The sequence below is a fragment of the Schistocerca cancellata genome, chromosome 1, assembly GCF_023864275.1.
Source record: "Schistocerca cancellata isolate TAMUIC-IGC-003103 chromosome 1, iqSchCanc2.1, whole genome shotgun sequence".
NCBI classification, from domain to species: Eukaryota; Metazoa; Arthropoda; class Insecta; order Orthoptera; family Acrididae; genus Schistocerca; species Schistocerca cancellata.
The window spans coordinates 1,266,847,189-1,266,865,229 of record NC_064626.1 but is presented as its reverse complement, the minus strand read 5'-3'; the positions used below and the strand labels follow the sequence as shown (position 1 = coordinate 1,266,865,229).

Sequence of the window (18,041 nt, the reverse complement as noted above, 5' to 3'; positions counted from 1 at the left end):
TAGTCTTTTCGTAGCACGATGCTTTCCTTTCGATTAATCTTTGAAATCCTATGCTTTCTCTGACGGAATTAGCAAGTCATCGACACACCTGAAATTTTTAATTATTCTCCGTGGACTCATTTATCTTCCGAACTTCTCCATAGTTTCCTTTTCATTTTGCCAGTGAAAAGACTGAAGAACATGGGGGATAGGCCACTGCCATGTCCCACTCCTTTTTCAACTCCTACTTCTCCTTCGTGCCGTTCGAGACTAATACCTGAAATACAGTTTCTGTATAAATTTTAGACAAGCTTTGGCTCCCTGAATTTGGTTTCTGAAAACTGCGAAATTATGAGGAGTGTATTCTAGTCAATATTGTCAAAATATTGTTTTAAATTAAGTGACCAATTACGGAAAAGTAAAAGGATTCTTGTCAGTGTATCCTACAATTCTAGATAGACGGAATGTACACTACTGGCCATTAAATTTCTCCACCACGAAAATGACGTGCTACAGACGCGAAATTTAACCGACAGGCAGAAGATGCTGTGATATGCAAATGATTAGCTTTTCAGAGCATTCACACAAGGTTGGCGACCGTGGCGACACCTACAACGTCCTGACATGAGGAAAGTTTCCAACCGATTTCTCATACACAAACAGCAGTTGAACGGCGTTGCCTGGTGAAACGTTGTCATGCCTCGTGTAAGGAGGAGAAATGCGTACCATCACGTTTCCGACTTTGATAAAGGTCGGATTGCAGCCTATAGCGATTGCGGCTTATCGTATTGCGACATTGCTGCTCGCGTTGTTCGAGATCCAATGACTGTTAGCAGAATATGGAATCAGTGGGTTCAGGAGGGTAATACGGAACGCCGTGCTGGATCCCGACGGCCTCGTATCACTAGCAGTAGAGATGGCAGGCACCTTATCCGCATGGCTGTAACGGATCGTGCAGCCACGTCTCGATCCCTGAGTCAACAGATGGGGACGTATTCAAGACAACAACCATCTGCACGAACAGTTCGACGACGTTTGCAGCAGTATGGACTATCAGCTCGGAGACCATGGCTGCGGTTACCCTTGACGCTGTATCACAGACAGGAGCGCCTGCGATGGTGTACTCAACGACGAACCTGGATGCACGAATGGCAAAACGTCATTTTTTTCGGATGAATCCAGGTTCTGTTTACAGCATCATGATGGTGGCATTCGTGGTGAACGTACATTGTAAGCGTGTATTCGTCATCGCCATACTGGCGTATCAGCCGGCATGATGGTATGGGGTGCCATTGGCTGCACGTGTCGGTCACCTGTTGTTCGCATTGACGACACTTTGAACAGTGGACGTTACATTTCAGATGTGTTACTACCCGTGGCTCTACCCTTCATTCGATCCCTGCGAAACCCTACATTTCTTCAGGATAATGCACGACCACATGTTGCAGGTCCTGTACGGGCCTTTCTGGATACAGAAAATGTTCGACTGCTGCCCTGGCCAGCACATACTCCAGATCGCTCACCAATTGAAAACGTCTGGTGAATGGTGGCCGAGCAACTGGCTCGTCACAATACGCCAGTCACTACTCTTGATGAACTGTGGTATCGTGTTGAAGCTGCATGCGCAGCTGTACCTGTACACGCCATCAAAGCTCTGTTTGACTCAATGCCCAGGCGCATCAAGGCCGTTATTACGGCCAGAGGTGGTTGTTGTGCTTGATGATTTCTCAGGATCTATGCACCCCAATTTCGTGAAAATTTAATCACATGTCAGTACTAGTATAATATATTTGTCCAATGAATACCCGTTTATCATCTGCATTTCTTCTTGGTGTAGCAATTTTAATGTCCTGTAGTGTACATCGACATCAGACCTGCACATTCAGGATAATGACAGTGATCAGGTGCTTGTCTAGGTGTGTGCCACGGCATGAAGTACGAAGAATTTGACATCCGTTCAGCCACCTTGGCCTGCTGGTACTAGATCGTAGAAGAAGCAGTAGAACTATGTATAGTGAGAAAACAAATAAGCAAATGTGTAGGATGTCATCTTAGAAAAGCTCGGGACGGACGATGCCACCGCTAAGACATGCGCGGTTGCAGAGAGCGCTGAAATGAACTGAAAGCCAGCACGGTCCGGCGGCGGCGTTCTGTCGGATACACCCGCGTCAAGCAACGCGGCGGGATATGCAGGCCCCTTGTCCCGTAGGGGTTCTGGATTGCACAGCGTGGACAAAGTAGAACTGACCCGGAAAATGTGAAGAGCGATAGAAACTGGTTGTTGTTGTTGTTGTGGTCTTCAGTCCTGAGACTGGTTTGATGCAGCTCTCCATGCTACTCTATCCTGTGCAAGCTTCTTCATCTCCCAGTACCTTCTGCAACATACATCCTTCTGAATCTGCTTAGTGTATTGATCTCTTGGTCTCCCCCTACGATTTTTACCCTCCACGCTGCCCTCCAATACTAAATTGGTGATCCCTTGATGCCTCAGAACATGTCCTACCAGCCGATCCCTTCTTCTGGTCAAGTTGTGCCACAAACTTCTCTTCTCCCCAATCTTATTCAATATTTCCTCATTAGTTATGTGATCTACCCATCTAATCTTCAGCATTCTTCTGTAGCACCACATTTCGAAAGCTTCTATTCTCTTCTTGTCCAAAGTAGTTATCGTCCATATTTCACTTCCATACATGGCTACACTCCGTACAAATACTTTTAGAAATGACTTCCTGACACTTAAATCTATACTCGATGTTAACAAATTTCTCTTCTTCAGAAACGCTTTCCTTGCCATTGCCAGTCTACATTTTATATCCTCTCTACTTCGACCATCATAAGTCATTTTGCTCCTCAAATAGCAAAACTCCTTTACTACTTTAAGTGTCTCATTTCCTAAACTAATTCCCTCGGCATCACCCGACTTAATTCGACTACATTCCATTATCCTCGTTTTGCTTTTGTTGATGTTCATCTTATATCTTCCTTTCAAGACACTATCCATTCCATTCAACTGCTCTTCCAAGTCCTTTGCTGTCTCTGACAGAATTACAATGTCATCGGTGAACCTCAAAGTTTTTATTTCTTCTCCATGGATTTTAATACCTACTCCAAATTTTTCTTTTGTTTCCTTTACTGCTTGCTCAATATACAGATTGAATAACATCGGGGAGAGGCTACAACCCCGTCTTACTCCCTTCCCAACAACTGCTTCCCTTTCATGTCCCTCGACTCTTATAACTGCCATCTGGTTTCTGTACAAATTGTAAATAGCCTTTCGCTCCCTGTATTTTACCCCTGCCACCTTGAGAATTTGAAAGAGAGTATTCCAGTCAACATTGTCAAAAGCTTTCTCTAAGTCTACAAATGCTAGAAACGTAGGTTTGCCTTTCCTTAATATTTCTTCTAAGATAAGTCGTAAGGTCAGTATTGCCTCACGTGTTCCAGTATTTCTACGGAATCCGAACTGATCTTCCCCCAGGTCGGCTTCTACTAGTTTTTCCATTCGTCTGTAAAGAATACTTGTACGCCTGCCTAATATCGTGTAGGGCCAGCGCGAGCAACCTATGTGCGGCAACACGACGTGGCACGGACTCGACTGAAGTCTGAACTGTTGCTAAAGGCAACTGACACCGTGAAACCTCCACGGCTGTCTGTAACTCCCTAAGTGTACGATGGTGTGGGGGACTCTTCTGAACAGCACGTAGCAAGGTATCCCAGATGCGTTCAATACTGACGAAAATAAATCTCGGGTGAACAGCCTGGTATGAGTGTGCATAGGACACAATATTTCGGCAATCGGACACGTTGCCATCATCAGGTGCGCTGATGTACTGACCGGCGGTGGGCCGATGCCATGTATATATAGGACAATCCCCCTCCCGCTCCACCCTCAGGCGCTTCCTATGAGTCGGTGCGGTCCAGGTGCAGCGTCCGTTCTCCCGCCGTCTGGGAGCTGCGTCCTAGGTCTGCTCGTCGAAGGGGGGTCTGCCGGCACCGCTCTCGTTATTCTTCCCTCCTCCCCCGATGTCTGTACACTCTGGGAAATATCCTTTTTCTTCTTAATCCTGATGAACGCGGGTTTACACGCCTTGCTTAGGATGTAACCGCTGTCACGATAAAGTTGTAGCTGCCTTACTCTGATCTCTATGGCTTCTTTGATGACACAGTCCCAGTATTTGGAAGTCTGTGTCAGGGCTTTGGTTCGGTCATAATCCATGCTCTGGACTTCCGACAGGCAATGCTCAGCGATTGCCGACTTACTGGGCTGTTGCAGTCTAGTGTGCCGTTGATGTTCTCGGCATCGGTCCTCAATGGTACGAATGGTCTGACCTATGTATACACTCCCGAATTGGCAAGGTATCCGATAAACGCCTGATTTACGTAGATCAGGGTTGTCCTTGACACTACCAAGAAGGCTCTTGGTTTTGCTTGGAGGACGGAAGATGGTTTTCACTTGGTGTTTACTTAAAATGAGTCTAATTTTTTCGGATAAGGCCCCACAAAACGAAATAATAGCCAAGGGCGCCTCCTCCTGAGGTTCATCCTCAGTTTCCGTCGGTGCTGAAGGTGCCGGATGTAGAGCCTTCCGAATTTGCCCCTCCTTGTAACCGTTCTTCCGAAACACAGTCTTCAGATGGTCCAATTCTTGTTGGAGACTGTCCCTGTCGGAGATGGTGTGAGCTCTGTGTACGAGAGTGTTGAGCACGCCATTCTTTTGTGCCGGGTGGTGACAGCTATCCGCATGGAGGTACAAATCGGTGTGCGTCTTGTTCCTATACACGCTGTGGCCCAAAGTGCCGTCACCTCCTCTTCTAATCAAAACATCTAGGAAAGGGAGCACCCCGATGATGATGATGATGATGTTTGGTTTATGGGGCGCTCAACTGCGTGGTTATTAGCGCCCGTACAATTTCCCAACCTTTGCTCAGTCCAATTTCGCCACTTTCCTGGATGATGATGAAATGATGAGGACAACACAAACACCCAGTCATCTCGAGGCAGGTGAAAATCCCTGACCCCGCCGGGAATCGAAGGGAGCACCCCATCCGTTTCGATCTCCATGGTGAACTTAATATTCTCGTGTCTGGAACTGAGATGTGTGAGGAAGTCTGCCAGTTTATCTTTTCCATGTGGCCAGATAACGAAGGTATTATCCACATATCTAAAGAAACGGGTGGGTTTTAGATGTGCTGACTCAAGAGCTTCCTCCTCGAAATGTTCCGTGTACATATTTGTGACAACGGGTGAGAGTGGACTCCCCATGGCTACTCCTTCTGTCTGCTCGTAGTATTCACCGTCAAATAAGACGTAAGTTGATGTCAGAACATGTCTGAAAAGGTTGGTGGTCTCTTCGTCAAATTTCTGGCTTATGAGTTCCAAGGTTTCTTGTAACGGAACTTTAGTGAATAGAGATACCACGTCGAAGCTCACCATTAAGTCAGATTCCTTAAGCGCCAGGTTGTTGATGCGTCCCAGGAAATCCACGGAGTTACGGATATGGTGTGTACATCTCCCAACGTAAGGGCTAAGCAGTTGTTTGAGGTGCTTGGCGAGATATTACGTTGGGGCACCAATATTGCTGACAATGGGACGTAACGGAATCGATTCCTTGTGCACCTTTGGCAGTCCGTAAAGTCTAGGAGGAACAGCAGCCTTTGGACGTAGGCCCCGCATCTTATCAGCATAATCCTGTCGGAATAGGGTCACTGTTGCGTTGCCTTGTCTGCAGGTAATATTACTATGTCTGGATCTTCTCTTACCTCCCGTATGGCGGCCTTCTCCCTGTAGGAGATGTTCGGTTTCATCAGCTTTGTTTTGGTTAGAGCTCTGCAGGTTTCGCGACGAACTTCTTCAGCACCTTCAGGTGGAAGTCGAGCAGCTGTTTGTTCCACTGTGCTAATGATGTCAGCAATGGGAACATCTTTAGGAGTAGGAGCGAAATTCAATCCTTTCTTAATGCATCCACAGCGTAGATTATGACCAAACCAAAGTCCTGACACAGACTTCCAAGTACTGGGACTGTGTCATCAAAAGAGCCATAGAGATCAGAGTAAGGGGGCCACAACTAAATCGTGACAGTGGTTACATCCTAAGCAAGGCGTGGGAACCCGCGTTCACCTGGGTTAAGAAGAAAAAGGATATTTCCGAGAGTGTACCGACTTTGGGGGAGGAGGGTAGAATAACGAGAGCGGTGCCGGCACACCCCCCTGAACGAGCAGACCTAGGACGCAGCGCCCAGACGGCGGGAGAACGGACGCTGCACCTGGACCGCACCGACTCATAGGAAGCGCCTGAGGGAGGAGCGGGAGGGAGATGGTCCTGTATATACAGGGCGCCGGCCCACTGCCTGTCAGTACATCAGCGCACCTGATGATGGCAACTTGTCCGATTGCCGAAATATTGTGTCCTATGCACACTCATACCAGGCTGTTCATCCGAGATTTATTTCGTCATAAAATACGCCTGGAGATATTGGAGGATCACTCGATCAATAATGTTCATATCTCGGGAGTTCGGTGGCCAGCGGAAGTGCTTAAACTCAAAAGAGAATTCCAGGAGCCACTCTGTAGCATATGTGGACACTTGTCGTGTGGAGTTCTCCTGCTGTAATTGCCTAAATCCGTCAAAATACCCAATGGTCATGAATGGATGCAGGTGATCAAACAGGATACTTACGTATGTGTCACATGTCAGAATCGTATCTGCACGTAACAGGGGTCCCATATCACTCCAATTGCTCAAGCCCTACACCATTACAGCGGCTTGAACAATCCACTGCTGACATGTGGGGTCCGTGCATTCATGATGTTATCTCCATAACCTTACACGTCCATCTGCTCGATACAACTTGAAAAGAGACTCGTACGACCAGTCAACACGTTTCCAGTTATCAACAGCCCAATGCCGATGTCGACGGGACCAGGCAAGGCGTAAGGCTTTGTGTCGTGCAGTCATCAAGGGTACACGAGCGGGCCTTCGTCTGCGAAAGCCCATATCGATGATGTTCCGTTGAATGGTCTGCACGATGACACATCTTGATGGCCCAGCATTGAAATCTACAGCAGTTTGCGAAAGGGTTGCCCTTCTATCACGTTGAACGATTCCCTTCAGTCCTCGTTGTTACCGTTCTTGCAGGATCTTTTTCCGACCGCAGCGATGACGGATATTCCTAATGTTCATGGTACACTCGTGAAATGGTGGTACGGGAAAATCTCCACTTCATCGCTACCTCGGAGATGCTGTGTCCCATCGCTCGTACACCGACTATAGCACGATGTTCAGACACGTAAATCTTTATACCCTGCCATTGTAGCAGCAGTAACCGTTCTAACAACCGCTCCAGATACTGTATTTGTTGCCCTATATATGCGTTGACAACCGCAGTGCCGTGTTCTGCCTGTTCACATCTCTCTGTATTTGAATAGGCATACCTATACCAATTTCTTAGGCGCTTCAGTGTATACTGCAGCCTATATCCAACACAGAAGATGACAGAAACTGTGATTTCGACGCACCGATCGATTATTGTCTCATGTCTGCTCATGCACGTCTTTCGCATTCTGTCCCGAGTGCTTCACTGTATCATTACCGGTGGAGGAGCAGATGTTTTTAGTGACCAGTTGAGTGAAACACAAAATGGTGCTCACGACAAGATAGTGTACGTTAATTGTAGACTGTTATGCGAAACATAAATGTAGGAGTACGTGTGCGCAAGTGTTTAAGACTGGATGCGTTTTGAAAAAGCCAACAGTAAGTGCGCACCGAAAAACTTAGTGCATCATTGTGAACATCGCCGGGACGTTCAAATATACTCATTAACACCTCCGCATGTCTTATTGCAAATGTTTTCCGGGACACTTTCATTTTGCCCAGTAAATGCGTTGCCCTCTGGTGAAGCTACGTCGCATCTCGTGCTGCCCTTGTCTGATGTCTTAGAATAGTTCAGTATAGTTACATCAATACCTCAGGATGGATAATGTTATGCGACTTGAAGAAACATTGCGCGGCCATTACAGCATCTGAAGTTTACTCCGGGAAAGCTTTAGACATTTAAAACTGATGATTTATAACCCAGCAACGATAGAAAAGTGTTAATAAAATAATGTCAGAATTCCAAGACAGATGACAGTTTTCAGATACGGTTGAAGAATGAGACAGCAGTGACCAAAGTCTCTGAGTAATCTACGAGATTTTATTTCTATGGCACAACATAAAGGAAACAATACAAATCAGCTTTTAGCAGAGGTTGAAAATACCGCTTCAGTTGTAAGGTTCATTTATTAAAAAATGTTATAACACCTGAGGATGGGCATTTAAGACTCCGAAACAGGTCGTGTTTTATATAAAAAGGACAGTGAAAACCAGGAGGATCTACCCAAGGGCCAGCAAAGCACTTCTCCGTGAAAGAATCCAGCAAACACGCAGAGACTTGAATTATGTTATCTCCGTTTTAATTGATGTGCATTTTTCAATGGCGGCAATTCTCTCACCCAAGGACTGGGATAAAGTGGACAGAATAATGTTTGATCATTCAATAAGGTTTTCGGATTTCAGTGCTACGAAACACAAAGAGAAGTTCGAGAAGCTAGCGCGTAAAGTTCAGAAGGAAGACGATACTGTGGATCCGAAACGACTAGTGGTGAATCTCTCGTCAGAAGTATTCGATGAAGCAGCTGCTTCAGTTCTGGGAAAAAGTCTGAATTTCGCAACTACACCGGAGAGAATATCTGTTGAAGAAAATCGTAAGTGTCGTCGAAGCATCCTTGTTTCTTCTTCCGAACGTGCAGGCTGAAGACGTAAGACAAGATGTGTAGAGAGTTATACGGAAATCGAAACCTCCGAAAAGTAACATGTCGACGCAGGAAAAGAAATCTCTTATTGAACTCATGAGAAACGAAAGCATCATTGTAACAAAATCGGATAAGGTGAATGCTGTTGTTGTTGTTTTGGACACTGTGGATTATCACAGGAAGATGGAACAACTACTAGCTGATCTTGTGTATCGCAAGTTAAAAAGCTATCCGACGAACAGAATCGTTTGGAAAGTGAAAAATCTATCAGATTCCAGACGGGACATCTCTATTACAAAGATTCTAACACCTCGAATACCGATCTCACGCAACGCCGAATGTATGGGCTTCCCAAAATACACTAAGAATTTGTTCCTTTGAGGATTATCGTCAGTGGGATTAACTCGCCGACTTATTTTTTATCACGTCATTTGTCTGACAAACTGAGACATCTACGGTAGTTGGTAAAACAAATACTTTTATAAAAGATTCGAAACATTTTTTAGAAATTATACGCACACTGAAGATATCTGTAGATAACATTCTTGTTAGCTGGAATGAGATTTTCACTCTGCAGCGGAGTGTGCGCTGATATGAAACTTCCTGGCAGATTAAAACTGTGTGCCCGACCGAGACTCGAACTCGGGACCTTTGCCTTTCGCGGGCAAGTGCTCTACCAACGAAGAACATCCCCCAGTTTGTGGCTAAGCCATGTCTCCGCAATATCCTTTATTTCAGGAGTGCTAGTTCTGCAAGGTTCGCAGGAGAGCTTCTGTAAAGTTTGGAAGGTAGGAGACGAGGTACTGGCAGAAGTAAAGCTGTGAGTACCGGGCGTGAGTCGTGCTTCGGTAGCTCAGGTGGTAGAGCACTTGCCCGCGAAAAGCAAAGGTCCCGAGTTCGAGTCTCGGTCGGGCACACAGTTTTAATCTGCCAGGAAGTTTCATTCTTGTTAGCTAATTTGTGACATCGTTATTTACTAACGTCCCAGTATCAGATACAATGGAGATCATAAGGGAGAAAGTTGCTCCAGATGTTTGAGACTTAATTGCAATATGTATTAGTTCGAGCTATTTCAAATACAGGGGTGAATTCTATGAACAGGCTAACGGACTTGCTATCGACTCACCCCAATTTCGCCAGTTGCAGCTGATGTTTTTATGGAACATTTTGAGCAACAGGCATTAAGTAGTGCTCCGTTGAAACCTTCTTGCTGGCTCCGCTTTCTGGACGATACATTTGTTGTATGGCCACACAGCGAAGAAGAAGTTCTTGCGTTCCACAATTTCTTAAATGAAATCCACCCCAAAATTAAATTTACCTTGGAGGTTGAGTGTGAGGTCGGTCTCCCGTCCCTAGATGTGCTGGTATACGGAAGATCTGATAACACTCTAGGTCATATCGTGTACAGAAAGCCGACTAACACAAGCAGGTATTTAGATGCCACTTCGCACCACCGCCCAGCCCAGAAGCAAGCAGTGCTCGACAACTGTCTTCACGTGACTTCCGTATGAGCGATGAGGACAACTTGGATACTTAGTTGAATTTTTAAAATAGGACATTGAAGGGCAATGGGTATGATAGTTATTCAATCGTCATAGGTTTTAGGCGGAATATTTGTAACGCTAATAAGAATGATGAGGAATCGCTTTCACATTCCGTTAAGTTACCGTTCGTTTCTGGGGTCACTGTCCGCATAAGCAGAATTCTAAAGAAAAATGGTATTCAGACATTTTTGTTTAGTCAACACAAAATAAAAGATTTTTTCCGACGGACAACGGATGCATCTGCTTGCCTCCACAATGCAGGCGTGTGTCAAGTGACATGTGGCTGCGGCAAAGTGTATATAGACGAAACGGAATTTTGTCTAAAACTCACATGGTAAGACGGTGGCTGTGTACAATTAGTATAGGTTAATTCTTACAAAAAAGAAGACAGCAATCAGCCACTATTAATACTGCTATTTATTTAGGTTCAAATGGCTCAAAGCGCTAAGGGACTTAGCTGCTGAGGTTATCAGTCCCCTAGAACTTAGAACTAGTTAAACCTAACTAACCTAAGGACATCACACACATCCATGCCCGAGGCAGGATTCGAACCTGCGACCGTAGCGATCGCGCGGCTTCAGACTGTAGCGCCTAGAACCGCTCGGCCACCCCGCCCGGCATTTATTTAGGTAAATGCGCCGTTAGCAGTTTCTAACTGGCAAGATCATCATCAGACTGCTGTTCACATGAATTTCAAGATACACTTTACATTATTGTCCGTTTCCGATTTTTATTCTTCCACTGTGGCGAAGTATTTTTGGTGTGTTGTTGCTGTCGAAAATTCCGCGCGATTTTGTTGCGAAGTTGCAGGATTGTATTTTTCGAAAATTCCAAAATGTATACAGCACTTATGTAACCAAATACAGAGTAAATCTGCGATCTTTGTGATAGCTTCACATGTGGCAAATTCTTTTTGGTGTGTGTGTGTGTGTGTGTGTGTGTGTGTGTGTGTGTATGGTGCTTTGCATAATATGGTGATGTAGAAATTACATAAGTGCTGGATATATTTTGGAATTTTCGAAAAATACAATCCTGCAAGTTCGCAACAAAATCGCACGGAATTTTCGACGGCAACAACACACCAAAAATACTTCGCCACAGTGGAAGAATAAAAATCGGAAACGGACAATAATGTAAAGTGTATCTTGAAAATCATGTGAACAGCCGTCTGATGATGAACTTGCCAGTAAGAAACCGGTGACGACGCTATTTACCTAAATAAATAGCAGTATTAATAGTGGCTGGTTGCTGTCTTCTTCTTTGTAAGAAACGAAAAGAACTTTTAAGGAACGCATTAAGGAACACGAACGGCACATGCGGCTAAAACAAAGAGAAAAATCGGCTGCAGCGGAACATCATGAGAACTGTGGCTCTGATATCGATTTTAATAACGTACGTGTATTGGCTATGGAAACAAACATTTGTAGAAGGAAGGTCCGAGAAGCGGTTGAAATTTCCTAGAATGCATCTAATTTCAATAGAGAGGACGGCTATAGGCTTCCGGCATCGTGGCTCCCCGCCATCAAGGAAGTGAATACGCGGCGTGGTGTGCGAGAGACATAAACAACGCGCTGCAAGTCGCCTCGGTGGGCAATAATATTTTGGGTAAATATTCTCACTCTCTTGCTCTGTCCGTTTCTATTCTAGCCAATGATGACGACCAACGAATAGCAAGCGGTAGCAGGAATTTCAACCAATAACCCTTCTCCAGTGTAAGTGTGGAATAGTGCCTTTCTATCCAATGACGATGGGTCGCCAATGGCAGTTACAGGAGATTACCCAACAGCGCTCCTTCTTCTGCATTAGAGCGGGAATATTAGCCTACGACTATCGCCCACCAATGGTAGCCATATAAATTTTTACCAGTACTATCACTTCTCGAGCACGAACATGAGGAAACTCTCCCTCATAAGAGGACGCCACACTCGTCTCTGTTCGAGCAATAGTGGACACAAGAAGATCCTGAGGAAAATCCCTGCAGAGGGGTCGAAACGTCGATCATTTTAGTAGAAATATGACGCAACCTAATAACCCAGAATATTTTAACTTTAAAAAGAATCTTATCACTGAAGCGGTATTTTCAACCTCTGCTATGATCACCAGTTGCAGACGTTCGTCCGGCAGTATTGTTTTTAGTAAAATCAGATTTTTCTGGACGTAATTGGGTACGCCAAGTGATGCCGTTATCAATATGCGTTAGTCGTGTATTATATAGTAACAGGTGGGCACGAACTAGAAGATAAATATAGTGAGGATATAATTAGTAGTACATAATACAAGCATTCTAAGCCCAGCTGTAGGGCCTTCTCAGACATACTTGCAACATATAAAGTGCAGTGATCTAAGTATAAAAGAGTTTAAAATATGCATAATAATGCTATACCTTTTTGTTACGTCTATGAATGGATGAGAATAATAAAATCAGGAGAAAGGGACATTTCTTTAGATCCAGTGAACATTATAGAACGATGAGACTATCAAATGTCATCAGAGTATATGGTAATGAATGAGTGATATAAGAGATTAAGCAATAAACACTGTGCACTAAGTGAAAAACAGAGGTCACAATGAGATTCCTATCGCAATAGTACTTTAGTTGTAGTTTTATGATTGTTATTATTATTAGCAGTAGTATTATTACTGCTGCTACTTGCAACTGAAGTAGTAGTATTGGCAGTAACAGCTTTTTCACTTTTGATGCTGTATTCAGCGATGATAGAAAGCAAAATATAAAATTTAACTGTTATTATGACAGATGAAATTTTAACTGTGTACCGTTTTGTGTCTAGGAATAGAATTTCCTTTCATGCTCATGTAATCCACGGGTTTAAAACTATATACAGGTTTAACGTAGCAATAGTAGTTACATGAGCGTCTATTAACTAGTATAACACATAAAATATGGTAATACTATAAGATATTAATCATACATCAAGCACCTTCAATATCTACAGCACAATATACTTGTTAGCTTTAAATGAAGAAGTATGTTTACATGTAACTGTGAACATCAAAAATATGTCCATCCCTTGTAGCACAAATCTAACTTACATCTAAATGGGCGTTGGGTTAATTCCATGTTGCTTCCTTTAAGGACACTGCCACATTCCTCCTCCATTTCAGTGTGTACTCTAAGACATCATTACAAATGGTATATTTAATTCAGACAATCCTTCCACTTTATTCTGTCTTTCAAATGCTGTGAGTCATTTTCTCAGCGGAATCCATTGGTCAGCTGCTGTATGTGGTGTGTGCTTACCTGAGTCCTGGTATGGAAGTGACAGGTGACCCGTCTGCATGCATCCACGCGATGCTCGGGGGCGGGCTGCCTCGTGCTGAGCAGCTCACCTGTGCCCCCGTTGAGTTGGAGAAGCGCAGCCGCGGCGGAGGCTCCTGCATCAACACCGGCGCCTGCACGCCCAGCTGCCCACGGCACACACCTGCAAAAAGGATGGCGTCACCTGATGAAGGGCAGGCACATTTAGAAAGCTTGACAAGTATGCCAGTTCTAGCAGCTGCAGCACCAACACCAGAGTTACACAGCTGGCTGCCGGTGGCACTTGGTAGGTACAAGAGGAGGAGTACCTAATAAATTATTGCAGCTGTGTAGAGATTCGGTTAATACATGGGAATACATGACTATTTATGTCGGTCTTGTTTAAATAGAAATACAGTACATAGATTAACTGCCAAGCAATCCCTAGTAAACGACAATCATGGACTGCAATCGACTGAATGTGAGTACAGAAAATGATAGAAGCATTGGAAGATTAAATAATCTTTGCAGTTTCATACATACATGATACACACTTCATACAGACGTCAAGTAAACGTATCTTTCAAATGTTAAGTGACTGTGGACATTTGAAATATGGGACAGAGAAAAATATTTCACATTTGAAGTAATTTTGTGGTATTTTTTCAGTACAGGTAATAAGAAATGCTTTGACTTTCCGTTACTTTCACGTAAGTACATGCTTTGGCAAAAGGGTATCATCCATTTCCTTGGTCAGAAATACATTTTTTGCTACTGGCCATATTATCTATGTGAGTATAACGTTGCTAGAGTACTATGAAGCTTGAAAGAACATGAGCTGTTCGTGATTTGGGGTGGGATCATGTCCAATGTGTGATTTCTTGTACCTTTCAGACTGTAAAACACATGGTTTCAGTTCCATAGGTGACTACGAGCCCAATGAGGTGACAAGACCTTCAAGATATTCTCCAGTGAAGATCCAAAACGATTCACTGTTGATTTTCAACATTATCAGAACAACTGATGAAGTTCTGAGCACGTATTTGTAGAACTATGTAAAAATATTTCAGCACTTGATGAAACAGAAAGGCGTGTATTTATGAATATTATTCATGCATAGTATTCTTCTTATTAAAGTGCAATATGTGTCACAAGTTTTGAAGCAAAGTTACACTTTATCCAACAGGTCTGTAAGACACATCGCCGACTTCAGAGCTAGTTAGAAGGAACAAATGATGCAAAACTTACAGCCTGAACTGCACACTGTTGTGAAATCAAATGACAGACAATAAAAGACTGCAAGTAACAGTAAAGCTATTACCACACTGTGAAATTTTTAATCCTGTACCCGTAGATCTGGCGCTATTAATAACTAGTTAAATGATGTCACTTACACTGCTGTTGTGTCAAAACTACTACTGATATCCTCCATAAGAAAATAATTATTTTATTTGGTTATTGTTCTTAGTCCATTTCTGATTCAGCGCTTGATCTCTGTAAATGACTCAGCATTAGACGTAATAATCACGACCCACGTTATCACACCAATTTGTCGGTGGACGCTCCAAGAAGTTAAAAAACGATTTCTGTCAGATTCTAGATGAAGAGACCCTGGAAGTGCCACAGGAATGTAGCATAGTTATCGTTGGCGATCCCAGTGATCATGTCGGATTGAAAGAAGCAATGGTGCAGGTGTGAGACAGTAAGAGAATTCTAGATTTTGCGGAGGCTCAGAATTTAATTGTCACCAACACGTTTTCCAATTATCTAGCCGCACATGTTTAGTATACTTCAGTATTAGCGTATCAACCAAACGGATTTCCTTATAATGCGAAAACATGATCAAAATCCAATTATAGTTGTGAAAGCCATTTCTTACGAAACAGTGGTTCCTCGACACCACCCACTAATAATCGGAATGCACTTTGAAATAATGACTCGAAAGAAGGAAGTATGAAATGACCCAGCATGGATTCAAAGAAAGCAGCATGAACGTGGTTGTGGACAGGAGATGTTAAGAACAATGTCAGAGAGAAAATGGGATGAGGGGTGGAGCTGTACGAGGAGGATAGTGTACTTAGGAACACATCATGTTTTCCTGATCGATGTTTCAACCTAGTGACAGATTCTAGACTCATATTACGGAACGCCAACTAGAAACCGCCATAAGCAGTTTCCAGCATTTTATACTGCTTTTGTCGTTGTGGGACATGAGGTTATGTTTTGTACAGTGTTTCTAATTATTGCAAGTTCTACATATTCAAGTGCTGTATAACGTATTAAATCTATTTGTAGGTTATTGTTTAATCTTCAGTCGCAGAGTTTTATGGAGTGTAAAATTCTGTATATTTTTAAAACTAGTTACATAACGTGTTGAGAGGTAAACTATATTTCTCAGATCGTACACAATCTTGTATTTTGAAACAGAAGATGGTCTTCTACTATGGAATATGTGATTTTTGGAAAGGAACTGAGTTTCTTGAATGTGCTGACAATTTTCCCTGTGTTGGACTAATGCCAATACCTTCTGTTTCAAAATATTTTATCTTGAATTTGGTTTTTGATAATACCACTTCTTAATTTGATTTGACTTTGTGATTATTGATGTGTAGTAGAGTGAAAATGTAAAAAGCAGAATATATTGTATCGACAAGATTTTTTGTCGATTGCAACAGTTTTCAACATGAGTAAAATATTTGTTCCCAATTACATGATCATGTTACATTTTGGAATACTTTCTCACATTTGGGAAAACTTTAAGTCACCGGAATAATTTTTGTAATTTCAGAAAAACACTGCACCAGACTTTAAGTAAATACTATCATTTCAAATACAGGGCGAGGTCTGAGAAGCGCTCGAATGTAGAACACTCTCTACTACTAAAACAAGTTAGTTGCTTCGAAAACATTGACACACCAGTTAGCGTGTTTGACACCAATCAATTGAAAAAGAAACGACATAGGCGCACAGGATACGTAGAGATGTTTTGTGGCAGTTGTGACGAAGAAGTGAACTTATTGTTGACCAAAAGAAGGCAGCAGGGCACTGGTGGACGCACTTCGAACCAGTCCCAAACTAAGAGTCCCCACATTCCATGTTAAAACATTTAGTAGCCATTCAAGAACCATCATGTTGATAACCAAGCCTGAAGCTCTAGTAACCATAGGGAAGGTGATAGTTGGGGTTGCCGACTGGGCCAGATAATCTGCCAGCAGAAGTATGGAGATCAAGGCACTAGCAGGCAGCTAAATGGATGTCAGTATGCTCAACAAAATCACTGAAAAGGGCAGTAAAGTCTCAAATTGGAAAAATAAGGTGAGTGAGACTGAATGTTCCTACTACGGAACTGTACGTCTCTTAGCACATACTATGGAGATCACAGACAGCAGAATACGCTACGTTGTCAGTATAGCCGCGATTCCGTGTGGCTTTCTGATAGGCTGTGGGACCACCGGTGCCATCAAAGCTACTCGTTTGCTCCCCGGGAAAAGCATGTTCGCTTTCGTGGACCTCTGAAAGGCTTTTGAATAAGAATCAAGGGACCTTATATGGTTTACCTGAAGAACTAATTGAATGGGTCTGCCTATCCTATCGGCTGGAGTGGCCGTGCGGTTCTAGGCGCTACAGTCTGGAACCGAGCGACCGCTACGGTCGCAGGTTCGAATCCTGCCTCGGGCATGGATGTATGTGCTGTCCTTAGGTTAGTTACGTTTAATTAGTTCTAAGTTGTAGGCGACTAATGACCTCAGAAGTTAAATCGCATAGTACTTAGAGCCATTTGAACCATATCCTATTGCAATCCCAGAAATCGGGTACCTTCTGCAGCTGAGGTATCAGGTGTCTTTCCGGTTTCTATGAGTCTGCAACAGGGATCTCCTCTTTCTCCTCTTCTATTGGCCATGATAATTGATACGATCAGCAGAAATCTTCAGACATCAGCATCTTGGAGCCTGCTCTCTGCTGTTGATGTTCTACTGGATAGTGACAACACGAACGACCTTCAACGACACGTCCAAACATGGAAGAACCACCCTGAACCCTCCGGACTATTCTTCAATTTAAAGAAATCTGAATACCTATCACATTCAAGATCGATGGTATAGATCGTCAAAGGCCGTCACCATTAAGTGCCTTGGCTGCTTGCAGTTCACCCCCTCCTGAAATTACAAACCGCATTAGTAATGCGTGGGTTAAATGGCGACCAGTGATTGATGTGCTTATGAAAAGAAGATCCAGGAAAGAAAATTTACAGCCCTGCATTCCACCCAGTTGCCTTGAACGGTGCAGAATGATGGTCCGCAACAAAGGAAGCAGAGCAACGCAGAGCAACGACCTGCTGGAATGGAAACAAAAACGCTTCGAAGAACGTGTGGTCTGACGCTTCATGATTGTGTGACCAGTGACAAAATATTCAGGCCGTACTCGCTGGCTCATATGGCTGAGAAGATGAGAGAAATCTGTCTAGGTGTGGGC

At 43.6% G+C, this 18,041-nt stretch overlaps 1 protein-coding gene across 1 annotated transcript in view; it reads right to left on the bottom strand.

Annotated features, from left to right (window-relative positions):
- Positions 1-18,041, bottom strand: part of LOC126094953 (Down syndrome cell adhesion molecule-like protein Dscam2) — an 890,199-nt gene that overhangs the window by 676,020 nt on the left and 196,138 nt on the right. Inside the window, exon 3 of the mRNA XM_049909611.1 lies at positions 13,572-13,752. Coding sequence (XP_049765568.1) covers positions 13,572-13,752 — 181 coding nt within the window. The remainder of the gene's footprint in view (positions 1-13,571; positions 13,753-18,041) is intronic.